Source organism: Falco biarmicus, chromosome 7, assembly GCF_023638135.1.
Source record: "Falco biarmicus isolate bFalBia1 chromosome 7, bFalBia1.pri, whole genome shotgun sequence".
Classification (NCBI taxonomy): Eukaryota; Metazoa; Chordata; class Aves; order Falconiformes; family Falconidae; genus Falco; species Falco biarmicus.
The window spans coordinates 16532002-16559058 of record NC_079294.1 but is presented as its reverse complement, the minus strand read 5'-3'; the positions used below and the strand labels follow the sequence as shown (position 1 = coordinate 16559058).

At 35.7% G+C, this 27057-nt stretch overlaps 1 protein-coding gene across 2 annotated transcripts in view; it reads left to right on the top strand.

Moving 5' to 3' along the window:
• DPH6 (diphthamine biosynthesis 6) overlaps positions 1–27057 on the top strand; it is a 210181-nt gene that overhangs the window by 127537 nt on the left and 55587 nt on the right. For both annotated transcript variants that reach the window (XM_056346646.1, XM_056346647.1), the window contains one exon: positions 18849–19091. In XM_056346646.1, coding sequence (XP_056202621.1) covers positions 18849–19091 — 243 coding nt within the window. The remainder of the gene's footprint in view (positions 1–18848; positions 19092–27057) is intronic.

The window sequence follows — 27057 nt, the reverse complement described above, 5'->3', positions numbered from 1 at the left end:
TGGTTGAATGAGGCATTGTAAATTACATGGCATACTTGGTTTTGTGGAAGAAAGACAGCAGACTAATTCTGTTGAGATCTAATAGATTTTTTGTTTTAGAGAGAGGGGTAATTATAATCTTTAGGTTCATCCATGTTTTACCAGTTACGACAGAGAAACCCAATGCTTCTGTGATAGAAAGAAACCCTCTTAGCGTGTAGAGGAGAAAGAAGCCCTCTTCCTGCCTTAGCAATCTGAGGTTGATCAGAGCTGATACAGCAGATCAATGCCACTTTGAAATCTGTAACATGCTAGACTTCTACAACAGTCTAATTTCATGGCAGTAAAAGTCATGAATGTATCAAATGAAGAAATTGCAGTGACATTCCTGCTTTAGAAAATTGGGCATTAAAAGCTTTAAATTAGTTAACAAGATTTTTCTGTCATTAAGGGGCACCTGAGAACTGCTCCTGTGAAGGTCAAATACCCAATAAACAAGACTGGCAATGCTGAGCCTAATCCACCAGCAGAAGAGGCTGCTGTTTACTTCTCTGCATACGTGCCAGTTCCTTGCCTCTGTGGAAAGGGGGTAATTATAATGATGACAATTGAACAGGATGAGATTCCTGTGAAAGCTGGGATGAGTGTAGTAAATGATATATTAGACTAACTGCAAATGTGTTACTGAAAAATGTTTGATTTACTTTTTCTTATGTTGGGGTCGTGCAACTAATGTGGCTTACAAATGTTGCAGCTATTCTGTGACAAATGCTTAGATGAGACACATTGTTTCCTGCTGGTTTAATTTTGTTGTAATTTTCTTGGTAGATAAGTGAATTCTAGTCATGCTAAATTGGGCTTTGACAAACAATATCAAATGTGTATAATTTCTGGAGTTATTACATTGATTTCAGCCCTTGGACAAAGAGCACATAAAGTTAAAAAGAGATTTATAATAAGGTATGTTTATTTGGGACTGAGTCCTCTGGAGACCGTAGCAGCAGTCTTCTGCTAGTGGGATGGAAAAGCTTTGAATAATCTTTAAATGGATAGGTTACTAAACGTTTGCCAGACATTTTAACATTTTCTTTCTGGGCCTTTCCCTCACGTGAAGCAATCTGTCAGATCTTATTCTGTGTTTGAGGAAATGCCTAAAGAATCTCAGTCAAGTCTGTCTGCAGCTCACATTGTGTGAAGTTCCAGCTTTCTTCTTTGTAACAGTAACGAATCTGCAAGGTTATTTTTTTTCCTAAATTCTGAAAAGTTAGCAATCATTTTGAATTCCTTAAATGAAATGTAGACATTAGGTAAAGACTGGACGATGGTGAGTTTTCTGGGTTACAAAACATTCATTCTCTCAAGTTTACCCTTTAAAATGCCTGAGAAATAAAGAAAAAAAAAAACTCCTGGGATGAAATACATTGTTCCCATAGTTGTTGAGAATTTCAGAAAATCACTTTAGTTTGTTAATGTTGATTGGTTTAATATGTTTGTCATAACTTAACATTCTGAAAATAGATTCAGGTTTATCTTCTCAAATGTAAATGCAACTATATTTCACTTATTATCAAATACAGATATATCTAACCTGATTTCTGGTATCTCCCAATCAGTGCTTCAGTTTTCATCTCTGGTATGTTAATATTATGTATATGTGAGTATTTGTTTATATATCTCCCTGTATCGTAATACTAAAACTAAAGTTGAAATCAATAAATTACCTTCCTGGTTATGCTGCTCCTATAGTTTCTTAACAATTAGACTAATTTTAGAGCTATATATTTAATACAAGGTATATTCTAGATTTATGAAATTGCTTCTTTTTCCTGTTGCATTCTCCTTGGCACTTGTATGCAAGATGTACATATAAGCCAGTGTTAATATTGTTGTACTTTCCCACACGAAACAAGCACTGATTTTGCACAAATGCTTAGAAATATGGAACATCTGACCTCTTTAATATTTTCTTCTTTTCAATCCATCTGGGTGAACCATTTAAATTAAATTTTTACTTACTGTATTTTAAAGAATTATAATAGTGATTCAGACTAAAGCAAATCTCAAAATAACGTTTCTTCTGTGGGAATGGAAACAGGACTGTAATGCAAGCGAGAATAGTTTTGTTAGGCATCTAATCCACTGAATATTTTCTCAGTAAGTTACAATACATTTTTTATTTGTTCTTCTCACTTTTTCTGTATAAAACCAGCAAATACAGACAGGTTTGTGTTAAGCTGCTCATTGTTCAGTTATGAACTAGGAATGGGATTAGTTGCTTGAACCCTTCTACCTCTGCAGTACGGTATAATACAAGTCCTGATCTTGCCGTTAATCACCGAGCAGCTGACAGTAATGCATTCAGCACAGACACTGGTTACACATTTCTTGTACTCACCATCCTCTTCCAAAAGAAACGGTATACCTGCAGCTCTGTGCTGTTTGGAAGTGTTTGACTTAATCCTTTTTTTGTCTTATAAAATGTCCATAATGTTTGAGAAGCCTGTCTTCCAATTAAAAGATAATGATCATGACTTTTGTGAGAATCAAGTTTTGCGTCCAAATTATTTCTCTAGTCTCATGCTGATCTCCAAGAAAGCACCATTTCCCACAAGGATGGGACTTTATCTGCATGATTGAAAGTTTCATTCTTCTCAAGGACAGAGTTTTTATCCTCACCTAGGAAAGCTATGCTGGCCACAGGCTATTGGAGAGTCAGGAAGATTTCAGCTAAGATAGTGAAAATTTGAAAAATTTGTTGATGATGTGTATTTAAGTAAATTAGAATGTGACTATTTCAAATGTTGATTTTGATGCAGTGCAGACAAACTGTAGCTTCTTAAAATTAATCAAGTCTCTTTTTGAAACATGAACATCCGTCACATCATTTCTGTTACAGTAATATGTATATGTGCATATATTTCAGCTGTATATATGTATATATTTTATGATCAAAGTTTATAAATCCTGGAGCCTGAATTACTGAATTCACTGTGGTTGTGTGTTACTAATAGCACGAGTAATAAATGACCAGCTCCTCCTAAGATGGCTGGTTTTATAGACACCACATCCTTTGAGTAATGAGCTGTTCTTTACCTTGACACTTTTCATGTCTTAAATGCTTTTAATCACATACTGCTTATATTACATTGATTACCTGAAAGAATGTTCTGTGTTTTGTCAGTGTAAGAACTTAGCAGTACCCATCATAAAATGCTATTCAGTATGACAGTTACTCAGCTTATACTTCAAGGAAGATATCAAAGCTAATATCTAGTTTGTAGTATAAGTAATCTTTCATGATTACCAGTTAGGATGGTTTGGGACTGCCATCACCCCAGTGGCTCCACTATATTCAGCTTTTCTAAAGGTTTTCTATTTCTGTTTGTTAGCCTTTCTACTCTTCAGTTGCCATTCCTAGAACAATAAATATGAATATTTTTTGCTTCTCAGTCTTACATCTATACTACAAATAATAAAGTCTAAAATATAGCAGCTCACATATATAGCAGAGAAATTGTCCTATGATATTCTCTATCTGAAAGGAAATGTAGGAGAAGATTGTCATGAGTGCAGATTTATTGGACATTTATGTGATATCTGTATGGTTATGCTAGTGTATAGTGCTTGGCTCTTCTAGCAATAACTTTAAAGCCAGGGAAGTGACTGCTGGATTGACAGGATGAAAGTAGTAATAATAAAAGAGGGGGGAAGAAGACAACGTGCATTTACAGTTGAGACATTTAAAAGTTGCTTATACTTCCTCCAGGTCATACAGATATAGAGGGAATGTGACTGACCTGACAGCTTCAGAATTTCCCATCAATTACTACCTAGCCTTCAGTGGAACACTTCCAGACCCTCATAACTTAATCCTAATTTGCAACATTTCTGCTTAGCTTCATTTCTCTGATTCTCAAAGTGAATGAGATATTATTATTTCTATATAAACAGTGATAAATATGCCTATAAGACTTCGTGAACAAATAAAACTGAATTTCTTCTTTTATATCTACCCTATATGGTTCAAGCATACAAATAGATACTAATATAGAGCGTCACTAATAACATTTGAAGGCTTCTCTGTTATCTTAGCTAGAACTGTATTGTTTAGTAAGCAGACGTGCAAGACAGTAAGTGTTGCAGAAGGAGACCCTAAATGAGAAATGTGACGAATGTTGGCCTGTGTCTTGCATTGGGAATTTTTTCTGTCGTTTTCCTGCTATTACCAGCCCTTGGTCATTTCCACTGGATTGATAAATATGTGCAGAAATATGGAAGAGCCACAAGCACTTCTGCTCTCCACTCCTATGATTTGTGACTTTGCTCAGAGTATGTCTGACTAACCATTTGGCTAAAATGGCAGCACTATCACAGCCATTTCGGCGGCTATCACTGTCTTTCCCAATGAAACTGAATGGGTGTAATTACAAGATATTTTTAGGACACATACTTTATATAGACAGGACCTCTGAGGGCAATAAATTCTAGGACGTAGGGAAGAATGTGCAAGAACAATACTTTAGGGAAGAATGTGCAAGAACAATACTTTCCACTTTAAATTACATGTTTCAGTGTCTAATTAGGAAGTTTCAGTGGTTTCAGTGCTGACATCTGTTTTGTGTCATAGCAGGGAAATAGTACAGATTTTCATTCACTTTTTTTTACAGATTTGCTCTGTATTTTAATGGTATTTACATTTCACAGAACTGAAGCAAGAAAAATTTTACATCACCTTGCATGCCTCATATATTGCAGACCAGTTATGCATCTAGAGTAGAGTTATAAACTAAGGTTGCAAACTAGGTTGCAAACAAATTTTGCCTAAGGCATGAACCATAAATTAAAGTAATAATCATCTCTGTAAGAGACAACTTTTCTCCACTGCTCTTTTAAAATAAAAAAGAAAGTAGGTCAGAGAAATTTAGGATGTTTTAGAGTACGTACAGTATTGTATTGTTTGCCAGTACCTAATTTACAATTACAGAGCTGCATGAATATTGAAATGATTCAGCTTCCCATTATAAATGTATGTGGCAGTTTGGTTGTTGATCAGTTTATGAAGTTAATGCAAATGAAACTGTCTTCCTGTCAGCATTTGAAATATATAATGCAGTCATGTTGTATATTCAGGGACAGGCCATTGACAGTCAATTAACAAGTTTGATTGGTATGTCAACTCATTCTTTTGAATTGTTAATAGTATGTTAATAGCATTCATTTCTTTGTGCAGTCCCATTTGCAGCTTCACAGTTACAGCTATTTTTTATGATTCTGAGTAACCTAAAATAGTGCCTTAATAATAGATTATTAAACACCTGTCTGGTGTAGCTTAGGGAGGTTTTTCTAGACTGGGAGTTTGCAGTGGATCCCTTTGATATTCAAATCAACAAATGATAGCCTTTTTATTCAAAACGTAAGTTCTTTTGATGGTTAGCTTGTTAAGAAATATTCAGCTCCAGTCTGACCTGATCTGGTTTCCCATGGAAAAGATCTGATGCTGTTTGAAGGTTCATAAATGGAATGCCAATGACAATTTGTTGTTGACGTTTTGCTGCCTCAGCCTTCAGATGCTGCTGGTTGATGTGCCGCTTTAGCTTCACCAAATAATGCTTGCAGGTAAATGATCTTCTGATTGATCAGATAGTTTCAAAGCAAAGAGTTCTCTTCTGTGGTCTGTAGTCATGGTTTTTAGGCTTGGAGGGGTACTTTTAAAGATGCATCAAAGTTGACAGATGAATCTCGAGGCAAGGAATGATGGGAGACAGCAGAATTATGGGAATATTTTTTAGAGAATAACATATTAGTGAGAGTTTTGAAGACCTTCAAAGGTCTATCAAACCAGATCCCTGTAGCAGATTATTTCAAATTGGGTACACTGGTTAACTCTCAATTTCCTGTGTTGGGATGGTGTTGAGCTGATATATTGTTCTCATGGTGGTTTAAAGGGCTTATTTCATTTGGAATTCACCATTCTCTTGTTCTGCATCCAGAACCTAATCCTGCAAGGTGCAGTTTTTGCTTCTACTAAATTTTGCACAAAATCAAAGCATTGTATCACTTTACAAGGCCAGGGTGTACAGTGAATAACATTCCTTTACAATAATGTCCATGGCACTGAGTTAACCTTACAAACAACAAATAAAAATATCCATTGGAATTACTCTCTTTCTCTACCTTTCTTCATATTTTATGCATTATTCTTTCATACCCTTCTTAGTGCCTTCTTAGTGCCCTTCTAACACAGATTCTAACACAGCTATTATTCTGAAGAATCAGACTAGCTATTAGAAGTTCAAAACATACATCACAGAAATAGTTCATTTCTCTTTGGTTTGAGCATTTAATTATTCACTATCAACATGTGATATTTTTCTGCAACAGCATGTAATTGTTTCTATTGAAGAGCTATAAGATTTAACTCCTTCATGCCTGAAGGGCAGAAACCCTGAGAGGTCTGGAGTTAAATGCTGTGAAATGTCCTGTGAAACTCAGGAATCGCATGTTGAAAGGTGCTGTGTGTTAACTATACTTCACTGGACTTCATTACAAATAATTCTTGCTGATTGAATTTAGGCCAAACTTTTTTTAACAACTAAAAACAATCGCATCACAAAACCCTAAAACATTACTTAAAACTGATAGATGAACAGTCAAGTCATGCAACTTCAATCTTACATGTCATGTAAGTAGAACATAAAATTTATACAAAAATATTCCATCATTGGAAATTTTGACATTTTTGTTATTTTTCAGATACCACATGTGCACTGTTTAGCTGATAATTAGATCTTTCTGGTAGGCTGAATGAACAAAATATTAGACCTTCATATTATCATACGAGGTCATGGTTTCAGTGAAGCATCTATAATTTTTCTAAGCTCAAAAAGCAGAATTAGATGTTGAAACTATTCTCAGCATAATTTGTAGACTTTGATACAGCCTCTGTTTTTGAAGAGGTACTCTATTGGTTATTTATAAAATTCAAATAAAAAGTTCAAAGATTTTCTGACAGCAATGTCATTGGTACTGTTTCTAATTCATTGTTTCTATGCTTAAGTAAGTTTCAACCATTATACTTCAAAGAGAACTTTGTGATCACATCTCGTGTTCACATTAGGCTTCTGTAAGTATTATTATTTTATTTTCAAAAATGTAATTAAATCTACCTTCTCCACATGATTTCCATTTTATCATCTCACTTATTTTGAAGTAGCCTAAATATTTCACAAAATTCATGTTCGTACAGGATCATCAGTCTAAATGTTCTGTAGCATAAGGCTTATTCTATGTTAAATATCTTTAGTATTGCTAAATGCTCAGCATTTCAGAAAGCTAGAAGGTAAGAATGGCCATCTCATAGTAGTTGGAATTTCAGTAGGTCATTTCTTTTTGATAATGTTGGATTACCAAGGTAGAAATCATAATTGGATATGTGTCAATTTTGGTTTAACCTTCATTGTAAGATCCTTAGTAATATTTTTTGTCAGAGGGATCTTTCCATCCTATGTTAACTTCTAGCATCCTGATTAAGACATTTATCAAGAAACAGAACAGAGTCTTGGTCCAAGAGCATTAGTTTATTTAAACAAATTAGAACAGTGCCAGTAGGAGACACTGAGAGGTGTGCTTTCTGGACTGCCCATTGCCGCAACAGCACTGCCATTACTGGATAAAAGGAAAAGGCCAAAGGGATTGAACCTGGGTCTTGGCAATATTGCAGCTGATTAACCTGATTACAGGATTATTCCTTACTGCATTCTGCCCCTTCCTTCCTCTTATTTACCCCCTTTTAACTTCAACACTTTGCTTTGTACCCATTTTTATATCAAAGGGCTTGACTCTGCAATTAGAATTTACTAGCCAAAATAACTACTTTTCTTAATAATGCAAATAAAAAGGCTAAGCACATGGTAAGTTTGCAAGCACTGATTCTTGACCTCACTTTATGATCTAAGATGGATAGAAACATGATTGCAGCTTGGTTGGCAGAACACAAGCTACATATTTTATTAGTAATCTATCAGTTACTAATATACTGTCAATATACTGCGATTTCCAGTTCCTAACTTTTATCCCTTTAAACCATCTAGACAATTCTATGAAAATAAATATTACAAGAAGAAAACAATAAGGTGAATGTACAAAAAAAACTCAAACAAAAAAAAAAACCAACCTAAACCTACAAAAAATCAAGAAAATGTGTAATACAAGATTCTAATTCCATACTCAAATGAATATGTATTACAGCACAAAATATAATTAGAATACACTTACAGTCCAATCACTACACAGGATTAAAATATAATTTGTTGCAGAAACTTGATTTTTAAATGCTACATGTTACTACTTAGTCAGTAAGTAAATTCTTGTCATAAAGTGTTGCCAATCTAAAGAGAAAATGTGGCCTCTGAAAAGTACATAGTCAAATCTGCCTGATTGCACATTTGGGAATTTAGTGATATTTTACATTGGGATGTTGTCCATAGTGCAATTCTGATAAAAGGTCAGTGTTTAAGTGTCGGGGTCTGCAGCGGGTCTGCAGATAAGTTAGTTGACTTCAAAGACTTAGCCGTGTACCTTTAAGACAGCCACAAATTGTCAGGTATGTAAACAGGATGTGAAGTATCAGAACTTAGAACCGCAGCATACGGGCACCTACAGCAACAGCAAATGGCAAGCAAGAAGGAGGACACAAAAACCTATCAGGGTCTAACACCTGCACTGTCTAAGATATATAAATAGTTTGTATAAACAATAAAGGCCATTTTGTCCGAACCCAGCCACGCAGACATTGTGTTTCTTTTAAGTCCGACTCGACTTGCATCACCACGTTTAAGGGTACAGCAAATAAAAGTTGTGAAAATGTGTTTGGATGAGTATATTTAGAGTATTTCTCAGATTGTTGCTGTCTTTCTCTAATATCCATTCATTTTATTTTGTTCTAACTGTTAGGAGTCTAGACTTCAGGATAGGCAATTGCATGCATGTAACAAGCGTGTTATTTCCTAATGCATTTTTTTTTCTTGAATTGCACTTCATGAACATGGTATTTCATATTATATGAGAATGTATAATACATTGTCACTGTCAATTTATAATTTCATTAAGTTTATAGGTTGGGTCATGTCTTAACTGCTCAGAATTCAGAATTTTAACTATGGACTCTGCCTGTACAGCCAGATTTTGCAGCTGATACCGTGGGGTTCCTAATACCCAAATGCATCTCTTTGTTAAGTTTGATTTAATTTATGATGCAGAAAACATAATATGGCATTAGTTTGGCCAAGAATATTAGGTGTATTTGTGGATCTTTGTTGCAAGCTTCAGTTTCTATATGTATAATCAGAACTTGACTTGTATTTTTGCATTGGAAGTTGCATCCCCAGAGAAAGTTATGCTGTTATATAAGGAATTATTGTCACTACAATATGAATAAATAGGTAAAAGATTGTGATAAATACTGTATATTGTGTGTTATATTCTAGATGCATTACTGTTATGTGTACTGTGCATGTACATCTAGTTGCATGAATAAGTTTCAATTCCACTGAGAGATGTCTATTATTAGTTGTACTTCCGCACTAAATAATCTTTAACATATAGTAAAGTGCTTTAATGTTGATTATTATTATGGTAGTCATAGATATAAGTAAAATCCATGTGAGACTGGGTTTACATAGAGGACAGGTAAAGTACGAAACTACTATATGGCTAGAATGAGAACGATCACTTTTAGCTTAATGCTGTTATTACAGTTAACTCTTTTCAGTTAACTCACTCTTGTTTTATGGAAGTGTTTCTTTCCTGACTCCCATTTATTGCAAACCAGTATCTTAAAGTAGCCAGTGACATTCATGAAAAGCATATTTTGGGTAAGAATATTAAGCCAAGTGATGGCTGGGAACGAAATCTTTTCTGTAAGAATAGAATGTCACGGTGTTAATGTGTTTCATACACTGTGAATTACTGTCATGTGATGAACAGCTTTCACCTTTCAATGCAGAGTATTTTCTCTGCCTAGCTGTCCCTCATCTGTTTATAATCACACTAACCTATTTGACAGTTGGCATGAGTAAAGACTGTAAAGACAGGTAAGAATGGAAAAAACCCACTCTTCAGAGGCTTTAATGACTGCAATCTTGATTCTCCCTGGCTGCTGTAGTCTGGAACAGTGGTGCAGCCTTCAGCAGTAGCACCATTACTGTTAGTAAAGCTTCAACCTAGAAATTTCTGCTTTGCGTTCTTGAACTGCTTTATCACTGCAGTGATTTTAACTGATGATTTAGTTTACTGTAAGTGGCCATTCTCAGTAGAAACTTCAGTTAATGTGAGAAGGATATTATGCAATCCCTTTCTGAGTAGATTGTATGTTTAAGGATACAAGTAGAGACACAGGCTGTAATCTATAAGCACGTACAGGAATATAAGGATATCACATCACACTATCTTTTTTCATTATCTTCCTTTATATATAGTGTGTGTGGATACAATTACCTTGTAACCTCTCTCTCCTATTATATATGCTCTCCAGTCCACTGAAACTGTAAGCATAGATAGAGAAAAATGTAGAAATCAAGAAGGGAGGAATGTCATGTGAAAATACTAGTCATATATATTATTATTTTTTTAATACAGAAAGGACAAAGAATGCTGATATATTGTAAAGATATCCTTATCAAAATAAATGTAGGATAATAGTCATAAATAGCAAATGCACAAATGAACCGTGCCAGAACCTCAAATGAATGTTTATGTAACCTCATGTAAGGTTTAGACAGTCTCCATTTAACGTGGGGTTAAAAAAGTGTTTTTGGAATTTTTATATCTTTACCCTGGAAGATTAAAATGCTTTTCATACTTTGAATGCAGCTATGCTAGCCTGTAAACCAAAAATCAGTGTTGATGATGAAATGTAAAAATTTCTGGAAAAAAGTACTTACTGGCTCTGAATAATCATATGAAACTTTGATTCAATCACCTGATCTTTTACAGCATTCATTTTGCAATATGGAAATCATACCTTTCCTAAAGGGCATACTATCAGTTTCTGACGTTGTAGAAAACTTCACTCTTTTCATTAGCCAAGGGCAGCTGTTACTTATCCTTGAACAATTATTTGGTAGATCTGATTAATTAGACCTGTTTCATGAGAACAGAGACTCTTATCTTCTTTTGTCCTATACTGAAATTGCTTCTAGTAACGAGCAGTTACGATTTGATATAAACTGTTCAGCACTTATGCAGTCAAGTTTTCTCCCTTGTTATGAATATCTGTATTTCAAAAAATTTTTGCCATATGTTCTAGCATGAGTTTTCATTTCTCCTATGTTAAGTCTCATTTTCTTATTTCCTGCTTTTATTTCAAAAAACTGTGTCCATTTTTATTATTTCTACTGATGCACATTGTAATTTAGTATCCTCTGTGGGTTTCATTACCATGCTGTTAATCCGTTCTTCCATTGACTTAATGAAGATGTTAAACAAAATCAGGCCTAATACCAATCCCTACGGCACCCCGCTTCAGTACATTGGCTTTTTCATTACTCTCTCCTTACAGACTATCAGCTAGTTAACAGCATTTATAATTAGGAGAGTTAAAAATAATTTCCAAATATGCTGTATCAGATATTTTAAGAGTCCAAGTGAATTACAACCATTATCCTCCCTTACCTAGGTATATATAATTAATTAAAAAACACGATCAGTCGTGGTGGGTATAGTATGCATTTTCGAAAAATGTGGTATCCATTCCTCAATAGTCCATGTCCACATTGAGTCATTTGCATCACTTTACACTTTTAGGTATTAATCTTTTCCACCTTGTTTTTCTGGAACCTGAAATATGCCTTTACTTTTCTTGGTAAATATGGATTTGATTAGATCTCTTATTCCCCATCCCAACTCCAACTGTTCTGGAATAGACTAATCTTAGTTCTTTTTTATTATTATTATTTGTTTTGTTTGGCACCTTTATTCAAAGTGATATGAATAAGAAATGAGTAAATGATAATCAGGGTGTTGGTTTTACTCCATCTTTTAGATAAGGTATTTTCATAAAGCTGAGTATTCTGCAGTTTTTCACAGTTGGCAGATTTTGCTAATGTGGTTGTGGGAGAACTTGTGATTTTATTATTTTTTTTTAAGCTTGAGAGTAAATGATAGGCTTTGTAAAAGGTGACAGATTTATAGTTATGAAGACTAGAATTCCACTGTCCCAAGGAAGAAATGCATCAAAGATTAATACTCTTGTTAGCTTGCTCTTTTTCAGGTAGGGAGGCTGCTCTTTCTTATTTAGGAAAAAACATCCTTTAGGGTGTGGAGAAGAGTTTATACTCTATGGTAATTAAGTCTTTGAACTGTCTACTGTAATTTTCCATAAAGGAACAATATGTGCCCTGTATGCCAGTACAGGACATTGGCCAAAATATGCATAGTAAGTCAAGAATATTTTCCCTCCATTTTCTTAATTTCCTCTCTGTGTATTGGAGATTCCAAGTGGACCAAAATGAGTGTCCTGGAGAAGACTCAGCCTCGCTGCCATGCCCACACAGATGTATTAGATGGCAAGCCTTTTTTACCCACTGTATTGGAACCTTTCCTAGATGCTGACTTTAAAAGCTAGGTTTATTTTTGTTTTGTGTCTCATACTCCCTTGGAATGTGAATGACAGCTTTTGGGGTGGGTTTTTCGTGAAAAAAATCAGTTTCTGAATCTTTGTCTTCTGTAAATCAGAAGTGTGTGGTTTTTATTTCCATCAGTTGTAGAGCAGAATAAAATTGATTTGGCAGTGATCACGATTTAAATATAACCAACACATTGCCAAAAATATGTATGCAAATACTACAATTTTCTGTGATAGGACAGAACAGTTTTTTAAAAAAGGTTTTCAAGCTGAACCTTACCTTCTCTTAAGCTTTCTGATCTGATCGTCCCTCGCAAGTCTGTGCATATAGCATTTTGTTAAACCTCAAGGTACTACAGACCTTCCAGGATGTATTACATGAGATTTCCTGCTGTAAATACAGCACAGTCTAAAGGCTCAATTTGAATTATTTGATTTTTAGAGGATTGCAGAGATATTTACAGTTGGGCAGCATAGAATATGACTAGGAGGTATTCAGACATAGTATTTTGAAGTTGATGTAGTATTCATAACAATTAATATTGTGGCTTTTTCAGGTGCATTGTCGAGTTAATAGCCTCTTTAAAGAACTGCCAGGTTTTGGGCTGCTCAGTCTAGCATACTGCATGACATGAAACTTCTCTTTAGTGTAATTTCCAATTTGGAAATGCACGAGTTTTATGTGTGTTGATAGCATTATGACACTGTGCTCAGTGTCAAATATGACTTTGTGGGATGGTGTATTTAAATTTTGTTAAACTGCAGATTAAAAAAAAAATATATAAGCCTAGTTTAGCATCCATGAAATGGCAGTATTTTATTTCGGTTCTTGATAAGTATGTCCTGTGAATTTTAAACCCACAAATATAAATGTTCAAAGAGAAAAATTTAAATCACACTTTGATAAAAAAACTTTAATATGAAGAACAATGCAAAAAGGTGAGTGTTTCATAGTCTCATGGCTTAGGTGATTGATTAGATTTTGAAACACATGAAGCTCCATCCTAAAATGAGGGTTAGCAAGTGGAATCACAGCATTTGAAAACTGAGTTCTAAATCTCTGAAAATTGTCAAAATGTTAGAGCTATTTCAATAAGATAGAAATAATATACTATTGATTAATTAAACTTTTTGACCTATTTAGGAAAAAGTATTATTTTATTTAAAAGGAAGTTCTGGAGTTTTGAGTACGATATGCAAGCATTGTGTTAAGTTATACGTGGATTCTTACTAGTGTCAATTTTCTTTAGTCAAAGATAATCATAACATATTTTTCATTTAGGAGTATATCCTTCTTCTTTTAGCTGATAACTGTACACATTTTCTCAAAAGAAAGCCTGTGTCAAACTAAACTGTGTGTGATCAACTCATTTATGGAATTTTTAGACTACAAATTTGTAACAGTTCAAGAAAAACTAGAATTATATTGAAGGTTGTGGTGTATTAGAACCACGTTAGTCAGATACAATTTGTGTTCATAGTGTGAACTCAAAGCTTTTCAATTACTGTGGTCTAAACGGTACCTTTAAAACTTTATTCACACTAGGTAGTTGAATAAAAGATTTCACATTGCAAGAAGTAATTGTAACGTCATTAGCTAAAATAAGAGGGCCCTAGGAAGAAAGGATTATCATACATTAAATAAAAAGTTCACCACCTTACAGCTGTAATCCCGTTAGAAAAGATGATTTCTATCTAACTTAATCAGCCAGAGGTCTTTATTGCCTGAAGTATTAATTGATTTAGGTCTTCATTAAGGTCAGAGGTACACATGGCTGACCAGAGGCAGCCTATTAGTGCGTTGTCAGTTATGCTTATTTACACTGGCTGAACATAATGGTGGGTTATTTCACTGTCAGGTCAAGGGGTCATTGAATCTTTTGTACACCCTGACCTCTTAAAGGGCAGCAGTCACTCAGACACCAAACTGCATTTGTAACAAAGATTTGGCTGATTGCATATTGACTCCATCCTTTCCAAGAAACACACATTTGTTCATATGGTGCAACTATTAACATTGGCCTAAATACCTGGGGGTGAATGGCTGAAATCTCTCCATTGGAAGATCCCTGCAGTTTTTGTATTATGCCAGCTAATCCCTAGCAAGTTTAATAATACCAGCAGGAAATGTTTCGTAAAGTTTCTGTAGTTGCTGTTGGCCTTTCATTAAAAAACCAAAACAAAACAAAACTCAGTGTATATCTACAGGTATCCTCTTTCTTCTGTTTCTTTCTAAGTAGCAATAATTACAGCTTTCTCTTGCTAATTAGCAGCTTATGTCTAATTTGTTCTTATGTCCATTTAAGTCTGTTGTTCTTATTCTTTCTTTTCCTGAATTATATTTTATGGGAGATATGTTGTGTCCTTTTGGTAACTTAAAGTACTGTTAAAAACTTTTTTGGGGATAGAACAGTTCAAAGTAGCACCAAAAGTTCTTCTAAATTTTCCTTTCCATGGTACCATAGATCCTTTCCTTCTGCCTCCCTGAAAAATGAATGCAACTTAAAAAAAACCAGGTGAAATAAAATAATAATTTGCTACTATACTGTCTTCCCTCTGTATTAGCTGTGATCTAGGTCTATATTACACTTAATTCCTGTAGCATAGCTATACCACGAAAAGTCATAACTCTCAAATAAGAGCTTATTGTTCCTATCTGTAGGGTATGGATTGCATACTCTGAGGTTCTGATTGTCTACTGCATTCCCTTGATTATTTACAGTTGTGCTAACTGTGCAAAACAGTTGCTGAACTATTATGTTAGCTTATTAAGACTCACCTTTCATTTAACTTGCAGTGATACAAATGAAAAAAAGGGAAGAAATGTCGAGTTGCATGAGGTCCTATTTATAAACTCTTTACTGTTGTGGGGATATATTGGAAATAAATTGGTACAAGTGAGCATCTCAGCAGTTGTTATGGTTTAACCTCAGCTGGCAACTAAGCACCACGCGCTGCTCTCTCACTCCCCCCAGCTGGGATGGGGGAGAGAGTCAGAAGAGCAGAGGTGAGAAAACTCGTGTGTTGAGATAAAGACAGTTTAATAGGCAAAGCAAAACAAGGAATTCATTCACCACTTCCCATCAGCAGGCAGACCTTCAGCCATCTCCAGGAAAGCCGGGCTCCATCATGATTGAGGGTTACTTGGGTAGACAAACACCATCACTCCGAATGTCTCACTTTCCTCCTTCCCCCAGCTTCACATGCCGAGCATGACATCACGTGGCCTGGGATACCCCTCTGGTCAGTTGGGGCCAGCTGTCCCGGCTGTGCCCCCTCCCAGCTCCTTGTGCCCCCCCCAGCCCCTCACTGGTGCGGTGGGGTGAGGAGCAGAAGAGCCCCTGGCTCTGTGTCAGCGCTGCTCAGCAATAACAAAAACATCCCTGTGTTATCAACACTGTTTTCAGTAAAAATCCAAAACAGCCCCATACTAGCTACTATGAAGAAAATTAACTCTACCCCAGCCTTAACCAGCACAGCAGTACAAGTCTATTTATTTTTGGTTTGTCAAATCATTAATGAAGTTTTAGCACTGGAAATACGTGTATGGGCTGCAGTGAAAATTAAATCATCAGTGTAAGCTGAGACATCTAGTGTATAAATACACATCCATTATATTGTAGTTTTGTTTCTATGCTGAGTTCACTGGATATGCAGGTCCTCTAGACTTGATACACTGTGAATCTATAGCCTGAAAGATCTTCTGTTAGCCTTGTAGATGCTCCAAAAAGATAAACTGTTGCAAGGTTCTAGCAGGGTTTTGCAGAACACTTTCACAACACAGGGAATAACACCATACATTGTGACATCTCCTGTTGTAAGATTTCAGTACTGTGAACAGGATACTATGATGTCTTCCCCATTTTAAATGCTTTTTATTCTGCTAACAGTTTTGAATATGATGCTTCAAACATTCTGGAGACAACCTCTTGAAATCTGCTAAAACGGTGTTTGTACCGGTTTGCTGTTTTGTCCCTGCTGATTGTTTATTTATGCTTGCTTTTCAAGACCAAGTCACTGGGAAAGAGGAAGAGAAACATCCCTCCTCCTTCCCTTACCCTAACTTACATTCTCCTGAAACACAATTGCTGCAAACCTGTGGCCGTGTTTTGACTCGTTTTGCCCTCGTTCCCCCTTGTATCCACCCCTCTGTAACATGGTGGCACGTTAGGAACACTGTTTTTCTGTTAATTACATCTTAAGACACAAACAAGTATGTTAGGAACAGAGGGATTTTTTAAATTGTTTTTGGAGAACTCTGCAAAATTCCCACTGAATCTAAGCCAAAAGCAGTGCCAATTTTGCTCAAATACTTCAGATTTTTTTTTGACCTTCTTATGACCAGTGGGGCTAATTGTATCAGAACTATCCAGGATACTTTAAGAACGTGCAATCCGGGTCCGTATTTCAAAACACTGACAGATACTTTATCGTTAATTAGTATTCATATTATGTCTCAAACAATCTGTTCAAGAATAGGGGAAGTGAACTGGTTGAACAGCTCTTCTGTCTACCTAATAATTAACATGGGTGATGCATGGAAAACCAGCAGCCCAACAGGCAAAAAGGGAAGAAATATTGCCAGTGTGATTTTTTTTCTGCAGAAGTATGAACTACCTGTATTGGAGTTTTTTACTGATGCATGGATTTCACTTTCAAGAGGTGAAAATGAATGGCTTGCTTTAAAAACAAACCTGTGCCCCTCTGAATCATATCTTTCTGAATTTGTTTCTCATCTTGTCAGTATGCCACTTCGTAGCTGGCTGGACTCCCTTGTTCAATGGCACATATTTTAAAATAGCACTGTAAAAAAAAAAAAAAAAAAAAAAAAAAAGACCATTTGTTCTTATAAACCAAAATATTACTTACATATTTTTTTCCAAATTCAGGATTATATATAGCATTATCAAAACAATATTTCAGATATTTAAAACAATTTAAATAGTAGATGGGTGGCAGTTGATATGTTTCCTCTCTGCCTCCTCCCCCTCTTCAGCTGCTAATCATAGAACTTGTATGCCAAATTGTATAAGATACTTTTCCAATAGTTACATGTGTGAGTCTTTTGTGAGACACAGACAGTTATGAGGACAGATTTGGAGTTGCATATGGGTCTGTCACATGGTTTGATTGCCATGTCTTCTAGGACAGATTTCTTTTTTAATTATTCTTAATTCTGAGGAATTTTTACAGTTTATACGGTAAGTTCTGCAAAATTCTTCCTAAAGATTCCTTGCACAGTCCATTTTTTCCTTCTCTTTATTCCTAGCAAAATGCTTCCTGTGCTGACTTCAAAGCTGTTTACACCCACCTTACTTCCCACTTCTATACTTAGTTTTCTTTTGATATTGAATAAAATTTACTGCTTCACTGATCAGGAAATATACAGACTTTCTAGTGAAGTGCAGCATAAGAGGATGAAAAGTTTTGATATTTACATTAAGATTTTATAATAAATGTTTGAGATGTCTGAATAGTAAGAATAAATAGTTTCCTTTGCTGGCTGCTATTAAAAAAAGTAGGTCTTCAGAGTGTTGCCAGGAAGACTTTAGAAACTCAGCCCAAAGTAATTGCATTGCAGTTCAACTTAAAACATATGTTGATGGTATATCTAGCCACCCATTTAATTCCATTTTCAAAAGATGAGTGCATCTCTTTGGTCAAGTGGCACTCTTCTGCATTTTATTTTCAATCTGCAATTTCCTTTTGCCTTCTGGTGGATTATCATGACTTTCTTCATGCACAGTCTTTTAGTTGTTCTGCAAGTATTATTTTTATGGTATTTTTAAACTAGTTTACTGAAGACATTACAGATATATACTTATACTTTCTTACATATTCTTATGTAAAACAGAGCTAACTTAAGACTTGGAAGTTTTAAAAAAATAGCACTGAACCAAAGATAGTGTGCATCATCACTCCAAATCAGAAAGCAAGAATATTTAACTATGTTGGGGCATCAGTGTGATCCAGCATCTGTAACGGAGAGTAACATCAGATGCTACTGTTTGGAGCTGACACATACATCCTTGTTTTAACTGTTAGGTTAAATTTTATTGTAGTACTTTGTTTCTATATTGTAGTTAAATTCCCTATAAAACTATCTTCACACAGGCATGTTTGCTTCATTTGTGACAAATGATGTCAAAGAACAGTACTGTTGAAAGAAACTACCTGAAAAAAAAGTGCTTCCCTTGCCTTCTATACACTCCCAGAGTCTTACGTACTTATTCTTCCTTTCTTCTAGGTTGGAGATGTTCTCTACTGTGCTGGACAGATTGCTCTGGTACCTTGCACGATGCAGCTTGTTAGCGGTGGCATATGGGCTGAGGCCATGGTTTCCCTCCGTCATGTTGAGCGAGTTCTTCAAGCTATGAAACAAAAGACTGCGCTCCACCACGCGATCACAGCCAGCTGCTATGTAACTGACAGGAAGCACATTCCTATCGCTCGCTCTATATGGCAGAAGAAGTTGAGAGAATGTAAAAAGGTAGTTGTGATACGCATTTTCTTTTTTCTGGGTTGTCTTTTTTTCCCCTCTCTAAGTCTTGTAGTAATATCAGAATTTTCTCAGTACATTTCCAAGGGGTTCAAGTAAAACTGATACAATAAGGTTTGATTGAGCTGTTTGTTCTGGCTCATAAGTGGTTGTGCACAATTGAGAAAGAAAATTGCTTAATAGAAAGTTATATTCATCACTAACTTTGCCTTAATTCCCCAAAGCAGTATGTTAAAGAGCAGTCAGTTCCTCCAACAAAAATGTGAACAATACCTTATTTGAATTCCTCTGCCCATATATTTTTGCATAATAAGAACTGGGCGTTTTACTTCCAACTTTTTGTGAGTTGTTCTGCTGAGGTTTTTTCCCCACTCTTTCTTACAAGCAATATTGTCATGACAACTGAGTTTAGCAGTTTAGTGCTTATTATTGCTTATTATTCAACTGAACTTTTAAGACCAGATCAGGGTGTGCCTGTCTATTGCTTGACCCTAGATTATCTCTAACAGCATAATAATTTGCACAGTGATTTATAACAATACCATAATCATTTCTGTTATGTATGTACCACTTTTCTTAAATAACCATGGAACACCCTGCAAGCATTAAAAAGCCACAAATATTGTAAATAAAACATAACTGCTCCATAAATGAGTAAAAAAACTAGTAACTGCATAATTGCTGTATAATTTAATATAACTAATTATTATGGTTTCTCAGGGAAATACATGGCTTGGAAGCATAGTATATGTTAACATTGCCGTAGAAGATGGAAAAATGTATCTGAAACTTTCCTCCTGTTTGCCTTCACTTTCAGTCTTTGCACTAGGCATTTCTCTTTCTGAGTAGAGTTGTAGGCTTTACTTAGACGCTTACACATTCCACCTTGATTTATGAATAAAAGACCCTCTTAAATAGTGTTTACTACCCCTCGAGACCCAGTGTATTGAATCTGAATTCAGTTCAGATTTTTTAATGCAGTTCAAGTTTTTGCTGTGTGACTGGTTAGTACCATGCACCATGACCACAAAGCCTACCTGCTTTACATATGTAGGATTTGAGGGCAGATTGGTAGTGGCTGCCAGTTCTTTGAAACTTTTCCTTTTTCCAGATAGAATCTTTTAGGTCTCCTATAGTTAATACATGTACCAGCTACTCTTCATTGAGTCTTTGGTTTCTTCTTCTTACTGAGATGACTAGGCAGTACTTTCTCAGCTATGTGAAAAACACTGATGAGGTTGCTTGCTTTAGAGCTATTACTAATATCTGGCTCATGTCACTTTTTGATTGTTCAAGCCATAGCTTAAAAATGGATTGCTGCCTACACTTACTTCCATGAGGAGTTAGATGCCTAACACTTTTCAGGAATGTTTAAGAAAAAATATCCTAGAGGAGCACCAAGCAATCCTAGAGGATGTTTGTCAGTCTTATGCTGTGCTTATCAGATCTTATCAGATCATACTCATTAATGACAGTATCAGAAAGAGCAAAAAAATATTAGCAGATGAAGTAGTGTGTGCTACAACACAATCTAAAAATGCTTTGGAAAAAATTAAAATATCAGTGGGAAAGAGATGTTATTAGCAGCCAGATGTTCCATTTTCTCTATAATTTTGGCAATAGGAGGTTCAGACAGAGAAACTGAATTTTTCCTCAGGCTATGCATACTTTTTTGATTGACGAGGGTTTGCCTACACAGCAGAGCAGAGAAAAAGATGTTTCAGACCCTTCTGTTACAAGGAACCAGAGGGAGGAATTGTCCTGCCCTGAAAATACAATGGTCCTGTTAATGGAAATAGAGATTTTTTTATTGGAGGAGAAGCATTAGCTGGCATGGTATTAGGAGAATTGTTCCTTTACTCTCAGAATAAGGAAAACAGTGAAGTTTGAAATTTGGAAGAACTTTGTGAAATGACTGATAAATGGTATGGCGATTGTACTTCTCCCTCGTTTATTCCATAGAGCCAGTGAAATTATAGTTTTTCCATATCTTAAAACTTTCTTTGGAGCAGCCTGTTGGGTGCTGTAAGATAGTGCCTTTCTGTGTGGAAGCCAGAACATGGTAGTTTTACTCTAAAGGCATTGTGCTTAAGAGTCTAAGTAGCATATCCCTTGAGTGGTTTTATTTTTTACTACAACAGACAGTTCTGTCAGATACCATGACTTCAAATAATGCTCTGTTTTCTTCAAGTAAACTAAGTCAGCCAGACCAAAAGTATTTCATTATTCTTGAACTGTATTTCCAACAGTGGCCAAAGGCCTGAATCAGCAGCAACCTACAGATTACTTAATAAGAATGAATGGTGTCTCAATTGAAATTGTTCTGCTTCTGTCATCCGTGGAAAAAGGATGGGGTTTGTGCAAACAAAACAATGCATCTCAGAACTTGTTTCTTGTAAACTATACATCATAAGCCATAGAACTAATTATGTCTTAAACACAGGTTTTAGACTACATTTCTGTTCTGTTGAATGTTCTCTATTTAATAGCAACATGGTGGTATATTAAGATTGAGCTATTTGTATTTAACAGTGACTAAATTACATGCATCAAAACTGCCAAAGGTTTTTTTTAGAGCACCAAAAAAAGTGTGAGCGTTCTGTTGTATAGTGATGTCTGGTAAATATCCTCTACATAAATAATACTGTTCAGCAACTTCAGCTGAATCATTCTACATATTTGATGTCAGTAGTCTGTAAAGCACAAAAAGGGTTGTATAAATTCTTTAGGGCACAAACAAATTGGCCATAACCGAACATAATATAAAGACAAGTGTGAGAACTGTTCTCTGGATGTGTTTATATAACACAAAAGGTTTATTTCTAAGACAGGATGTTGATCAAAGCTTCATTTGAGATAAGACCACAGGGTCAGACACACCTGGACTTTAGAGGACTTCTTGACATATTGGCAGTAATAGTTGTATTTTAGGAATTTCTTTAATTATGAAGAGAAAGATAAATTGAGTATGTTTCAGAATAACCAAATTATTTCACTGATTACCAGAGGAGTGGCTCTAGTGAGCATCAAGAATGGGAGGGGATTGTAAGAGAGGGGGGAAATAGTAAGCAGGCTGGACCCCTAGCAACTTCTAGCTTGTTTCAGTCACCCAGCCTCTGGCCCCTTCCTTATTCCAGCATCATTCCTTGCTTCCTACACTACTCATTTCCACTGCAGTCACCCTGATTTCCCTCACTTGAGATGGCAGCTCGGTATCTGTGCTCCCAGCACTGTTCCCTGCAGCCTCACCCCTCCAGTATAACCCTGGGCATTGCCTCCCTGGACTCTAGTTACCCACAGTCATCAAGGGTTGTGTCCTTAGAGCTGGAATCCAGACCTTGCTCCTCATTCTTCTTCCTTCCTGTGTCCCTTTGAGTCATAGTGTCATTGGAAAAGCCATTCAGAGTGACAGAGAAAACAGAAATCTGGTGGAGGGGTGGAAGACTGCAGCAGAAAGAAAATAGTAGCGGGGAGGGAATGACAAGAAAGCAGCCCCACTGGGGTGTCACTTAAAAAAAAACACCGGGCTAACAAAAAGATTTTTGCATTAACATTTTGAACATACGCAAGACAGATTTCCTTTGTTAAAACTAAAAGTTTATCGTAGGAACTGAGATCTAGAGCGAGGGAGCTAAAGTAAGCATTTAAGTTCCGCAGATGGATAAGGCTGCGCTGTTGTTAAGTAGTGGGTGTTGGAGAAATTAAAATATAGTTAAGGGAAGCAGTGATTAAAATCAAAAGCAAAAACAGGCTGCAGTTGTAGAAATTAAAATCTAGTTGAGGGAAGCAATAGTTAGAAAAAACAGCGGCTGCAAAAATAGCATAAAGAGAATTATACAAACAAACAATCAAAGCCAAAACCTAGCAAAAATAATTGTAATTAACAAATACAATGCCAGCCATCAGCAGCTTCCCCCCACCCTATTTTTAAGTTACACTCTTTCCACAGTTTCTTTTGTGATTCCCTCGCATGCTTTGGGATATTTTGACACTCTTGAGGAGATGCATTTAGGGAGCTTCTTTAACATAACTAGTCAGAAGTAGTAACAATTGTGTGGTGGAACAGTTTGTGCCTAATCCAGTAGTTAGCATTTAGAGCTTTTTTAAAATATATTTTTTTTTAAGTAGGAAAAAAAAAAAAAAAGGCTTATAGCATTGCTAAAACTTTCTGGAAGAAGAACTGACAGTTTTCCAATTAAGTCTCATCTTGTGTTTTTCTTTACTTCACATCTTTTAATGACAGTGTCATGTAATATGATGATTTTATAAGCAGTTTTGCTAACTCATACAGCAGAGTAATCAATAGAAAAAAATAAGCCAGATGGGTTGTAGTCCATTTGTATTGGGCGGGACAGATGGCATTATTGATAGATGGAAATATTCCAAATAACTATTGTATAATGATATAGCAGTGACTGTGCCTGCAAAATTTTATTAATTTACTTTGTGTATGCACTTTATTCAGTAGGGGTTGAGTTGTATCATTTAGACAGTACTCCCGCTATATTTAGTTGGGAGCTGAGTCAACCCCCTGCCTTCTTTTCCCTCTCCCCATGGTCTTTCCATGCAGAACCATCCCTGCAGTACTTTGTTAGAATATTTCAAGTGGCGGATTGTACTTCTGTCTGTACAACAGGCTGCACTAGACTAACTGAGATGGACAAGAACACGATTACATTTTTTTATTCTACCTCTGAATGCCTGCTTATTGCTTTCTTTTGTTATCCCCACCCACCAATACAAAGAAGAAACATGCTGTACTGTCTCAAGATTTCAGCCATTCCAGCTTGTTTCACTGTTGTGTTTTATTCTTTTTACATCTTGCTAATCCCCAGCAATATTTGGTATAGCTAGGCCAATAAAATATATCTATTTTGATAAACTGTGTAATAGATACTGGTTTGGGCTCTTGCTGTTCAAATGTATAATCCAATGGCAAAGTACTATTAATTCATTTTTTTCTTTGCGTTAAGAGCACATTAACTTACAGAAAAACTTGGAGGCCATTTTCTGCTTTTGAAATATAGTTCTTGATAAACGTGACTGAATGATAAAAATAAGTTTCGGTTCTTATTTTGATTTGATGGCGTATACAAAACCCGGAGGCAGTTTTCCAGAACTATCTGAAATGATACCTCTGATTTCTTTGTTATAAAAGAAAAATGTATGGGGAAATACTGTGGTATATTTAGTACACAATGTTTTGTTACCCACACAAAGTTTAGAATTGCCTGTATTTGTAAGTGTACCCAAAATATTGGTGAAAGGAGATTTTGAAACAGTGAAAACAGTGTATTTTGTTAAGAATAGAAGACAGGCTTGCATTAAAAGACAATATTTAATGTAAATGCAGGATATATTAATAGCTCTAAGACCATTAGCTTATTATTAGCATATCTTTTGCTTTGGCCATTTGTTTTATACATACTATTTTTTTCTGCAGATGATGATATTATAGATCAGTTCCACTCTGGGTTATTTTATTATGCAGCTGCCACTGTATTTTCCATCCTCAGTAATGAAGAATCTACCTGATAAAATACTTCCTGTGACACGAAAAAATGTGTCTTTTGGCTTTTGTAACACAGCTTGCATTTTGGCATTAGTTATCTGGTCCTCTCCCTCCAATAAATTCCTGAGCAAATGTACTACAAACTTTAAAAGTTCTCTAGCCCACCTTCTTCTGACAGAAGCTTTCCTTTTTTTATGATAAGCATTCAGGATGAGTGGCTGTGATCCCATGATTCTTTCAAATCCAGCAAAGAGTGCTACAGTTGACTTACTTTCTGCCAGGAATGCCAGTCGGGTTTTTGACAGTGTGTGTCTTAATAGCATGTAACGCAGAAGTGATGAAAAAAAGATTCACAATGTTTTATCTGATATGTATCGTGAATGGGTTTGTTGCTTATTTCAGCACTCTGGTAACTTGATGCCAACTTTAAGTATCTAAATTTAAACCTTTGGGGCCAGATTTACAAACTGTTTAGATGTCAAAAGATGTAAATGAGCCTGAACTAGGATTTTTTAAAAAAATATCTAAGAGCAGTCATCTAGGGGCACTTGGCCCATTCTAGGGAGCCCCCACAATATGCCTCCTTTGACAGTCCTGTAAATACCATTAGTACTATCCGGTGTCTTCCCACATCGCCCCGCAAATAATGCACAGGTCCCAAGTCATAAACAAGCTAAATCCTGAACCAGAAGCTGTCTAGCTACATGCAGTGGTTTTCTGGAGTAATTATTATGTTTTCATGGCAGTCAGTTAGAATGGCGTCACGCATCTGTAACACAGCAGTCAGTTGCATTGTTCAGCCATGACTGTAGTATTTGTCGTATACAGACTGTCACGAATTTTAATAAAATTCATGCATTCTCTGACACTCTATCCTATGTAGAACAGAAGTAGCTTATGCTCAGATGGTGGAAGTTGAAGGTTTTTCTTGCTGCAAAGGATTGGACAGAGGTTTCATGTCCTCTTTACCTATGGGGAATATTACCATAAAACTTAAAAGGAATATAAAAACCCACTAGATTTCTGAGAGGATATGTACTTTTTCACCATCCTGGACAGATGTTTATAATATTCATGTACATGGTTTTGTGGGTTTTTGTATATTTTACTATATGTATTAGTTAATATCTATGTTTAATACAATTGTTATATTTCCAAGTAGTATTGTAAATTCTGTGTCCTATAGATAACAGTATAGGTAATACTAATTTAATTGGTCTCCTTTACCAGTTTCTTGGACAGAATAGTTAAAATCTGAGGAGTAGACATGCATGAATATTATAAAGGTATAAATGATAGATTAGAACCCTGCTACATATACATTGCAGTGAAATCTCACATAGGTTAATTAATATAATTGGTAATATTACCAGAAGAAAACTAAGTATTTTTGAAAAACATTGCCACCAGCCAGTACCTATGCCTATCAAAAGTTCAGTAGGAAGAAAATACATGTTTCTATTTCCCTTTTTTGTCTCATCAGGTTTATAACATTTATTTTGCTACTAGATGCTATTTCGAATGTTCCACAGTTTGATATATTAAACTAGGCTTCTTTTATGGCCCATGTTAAGAACACGCAGTGCATTCAAATAGCACAGTGGTAGTGGGTCTTTCATCTCGTGCCTAGTGTATTTCATTTCCCCTGTGTTCAGATTAAACAAAGCTTTTGTATTCATTTGAAGCAACTGTAATGAGAATATTTAACACAGGTCAAATGCAGATAGTGGAACTCCAGAGGTCCTTGAAAATAGTCTGCCTTTTGACGCTGGCCCATGGTGGGAGGTGAAAGGGTTGCCACTTTCACTTTTTTTTAAGGGAAGATCATGATATTCTATTTGTAATGTTAGTGGAGCCTTAATGAATTTTTAAAAAGAATATAGTCAACAAAAAGAACAGTGAATCAGTCTACATGATTTTAACTAAAGCCATTACTAGAAATTGGGTATATATATGTGGACATAAAAAATCATATGATTGCATAATGTTCTAAACGGTATACATGAATTCAACTTGTAGAATGTAAACATAAGATATGAACAATAGAAAATAAGAAAGGAGAGCATTTCTTGTGCAAATGTTTGTGTAGATGGATACAGATAAAATCAAATCCTCAGCTGGTGTAAGTCAGCATAACTGTCTGATTTCCATGAACTGATTTACACTAGCTTATTTGCCATTTACAGGTAATATATACCTGCATTTGAATGTTGTTTTTCAGTTAGACACAGTGAAGAAATGCATGTCAAGTTATTCAGGGTGGTAAACAGCCTAGTTCATCCAGACTGACTGATTTTCCCCTGCAGCAGTTCCCTTAGAAGAGGGGTTTTTTGAGTGATTCTTATTCTCCTTTGCTGAAAATACTAATTCCGTTTTGAGCCTGTCACTTCTGTGCTAGGCAAGAGGGCACATGTGCACCCACGGTTTTCTTAGGCCAGAACCTCC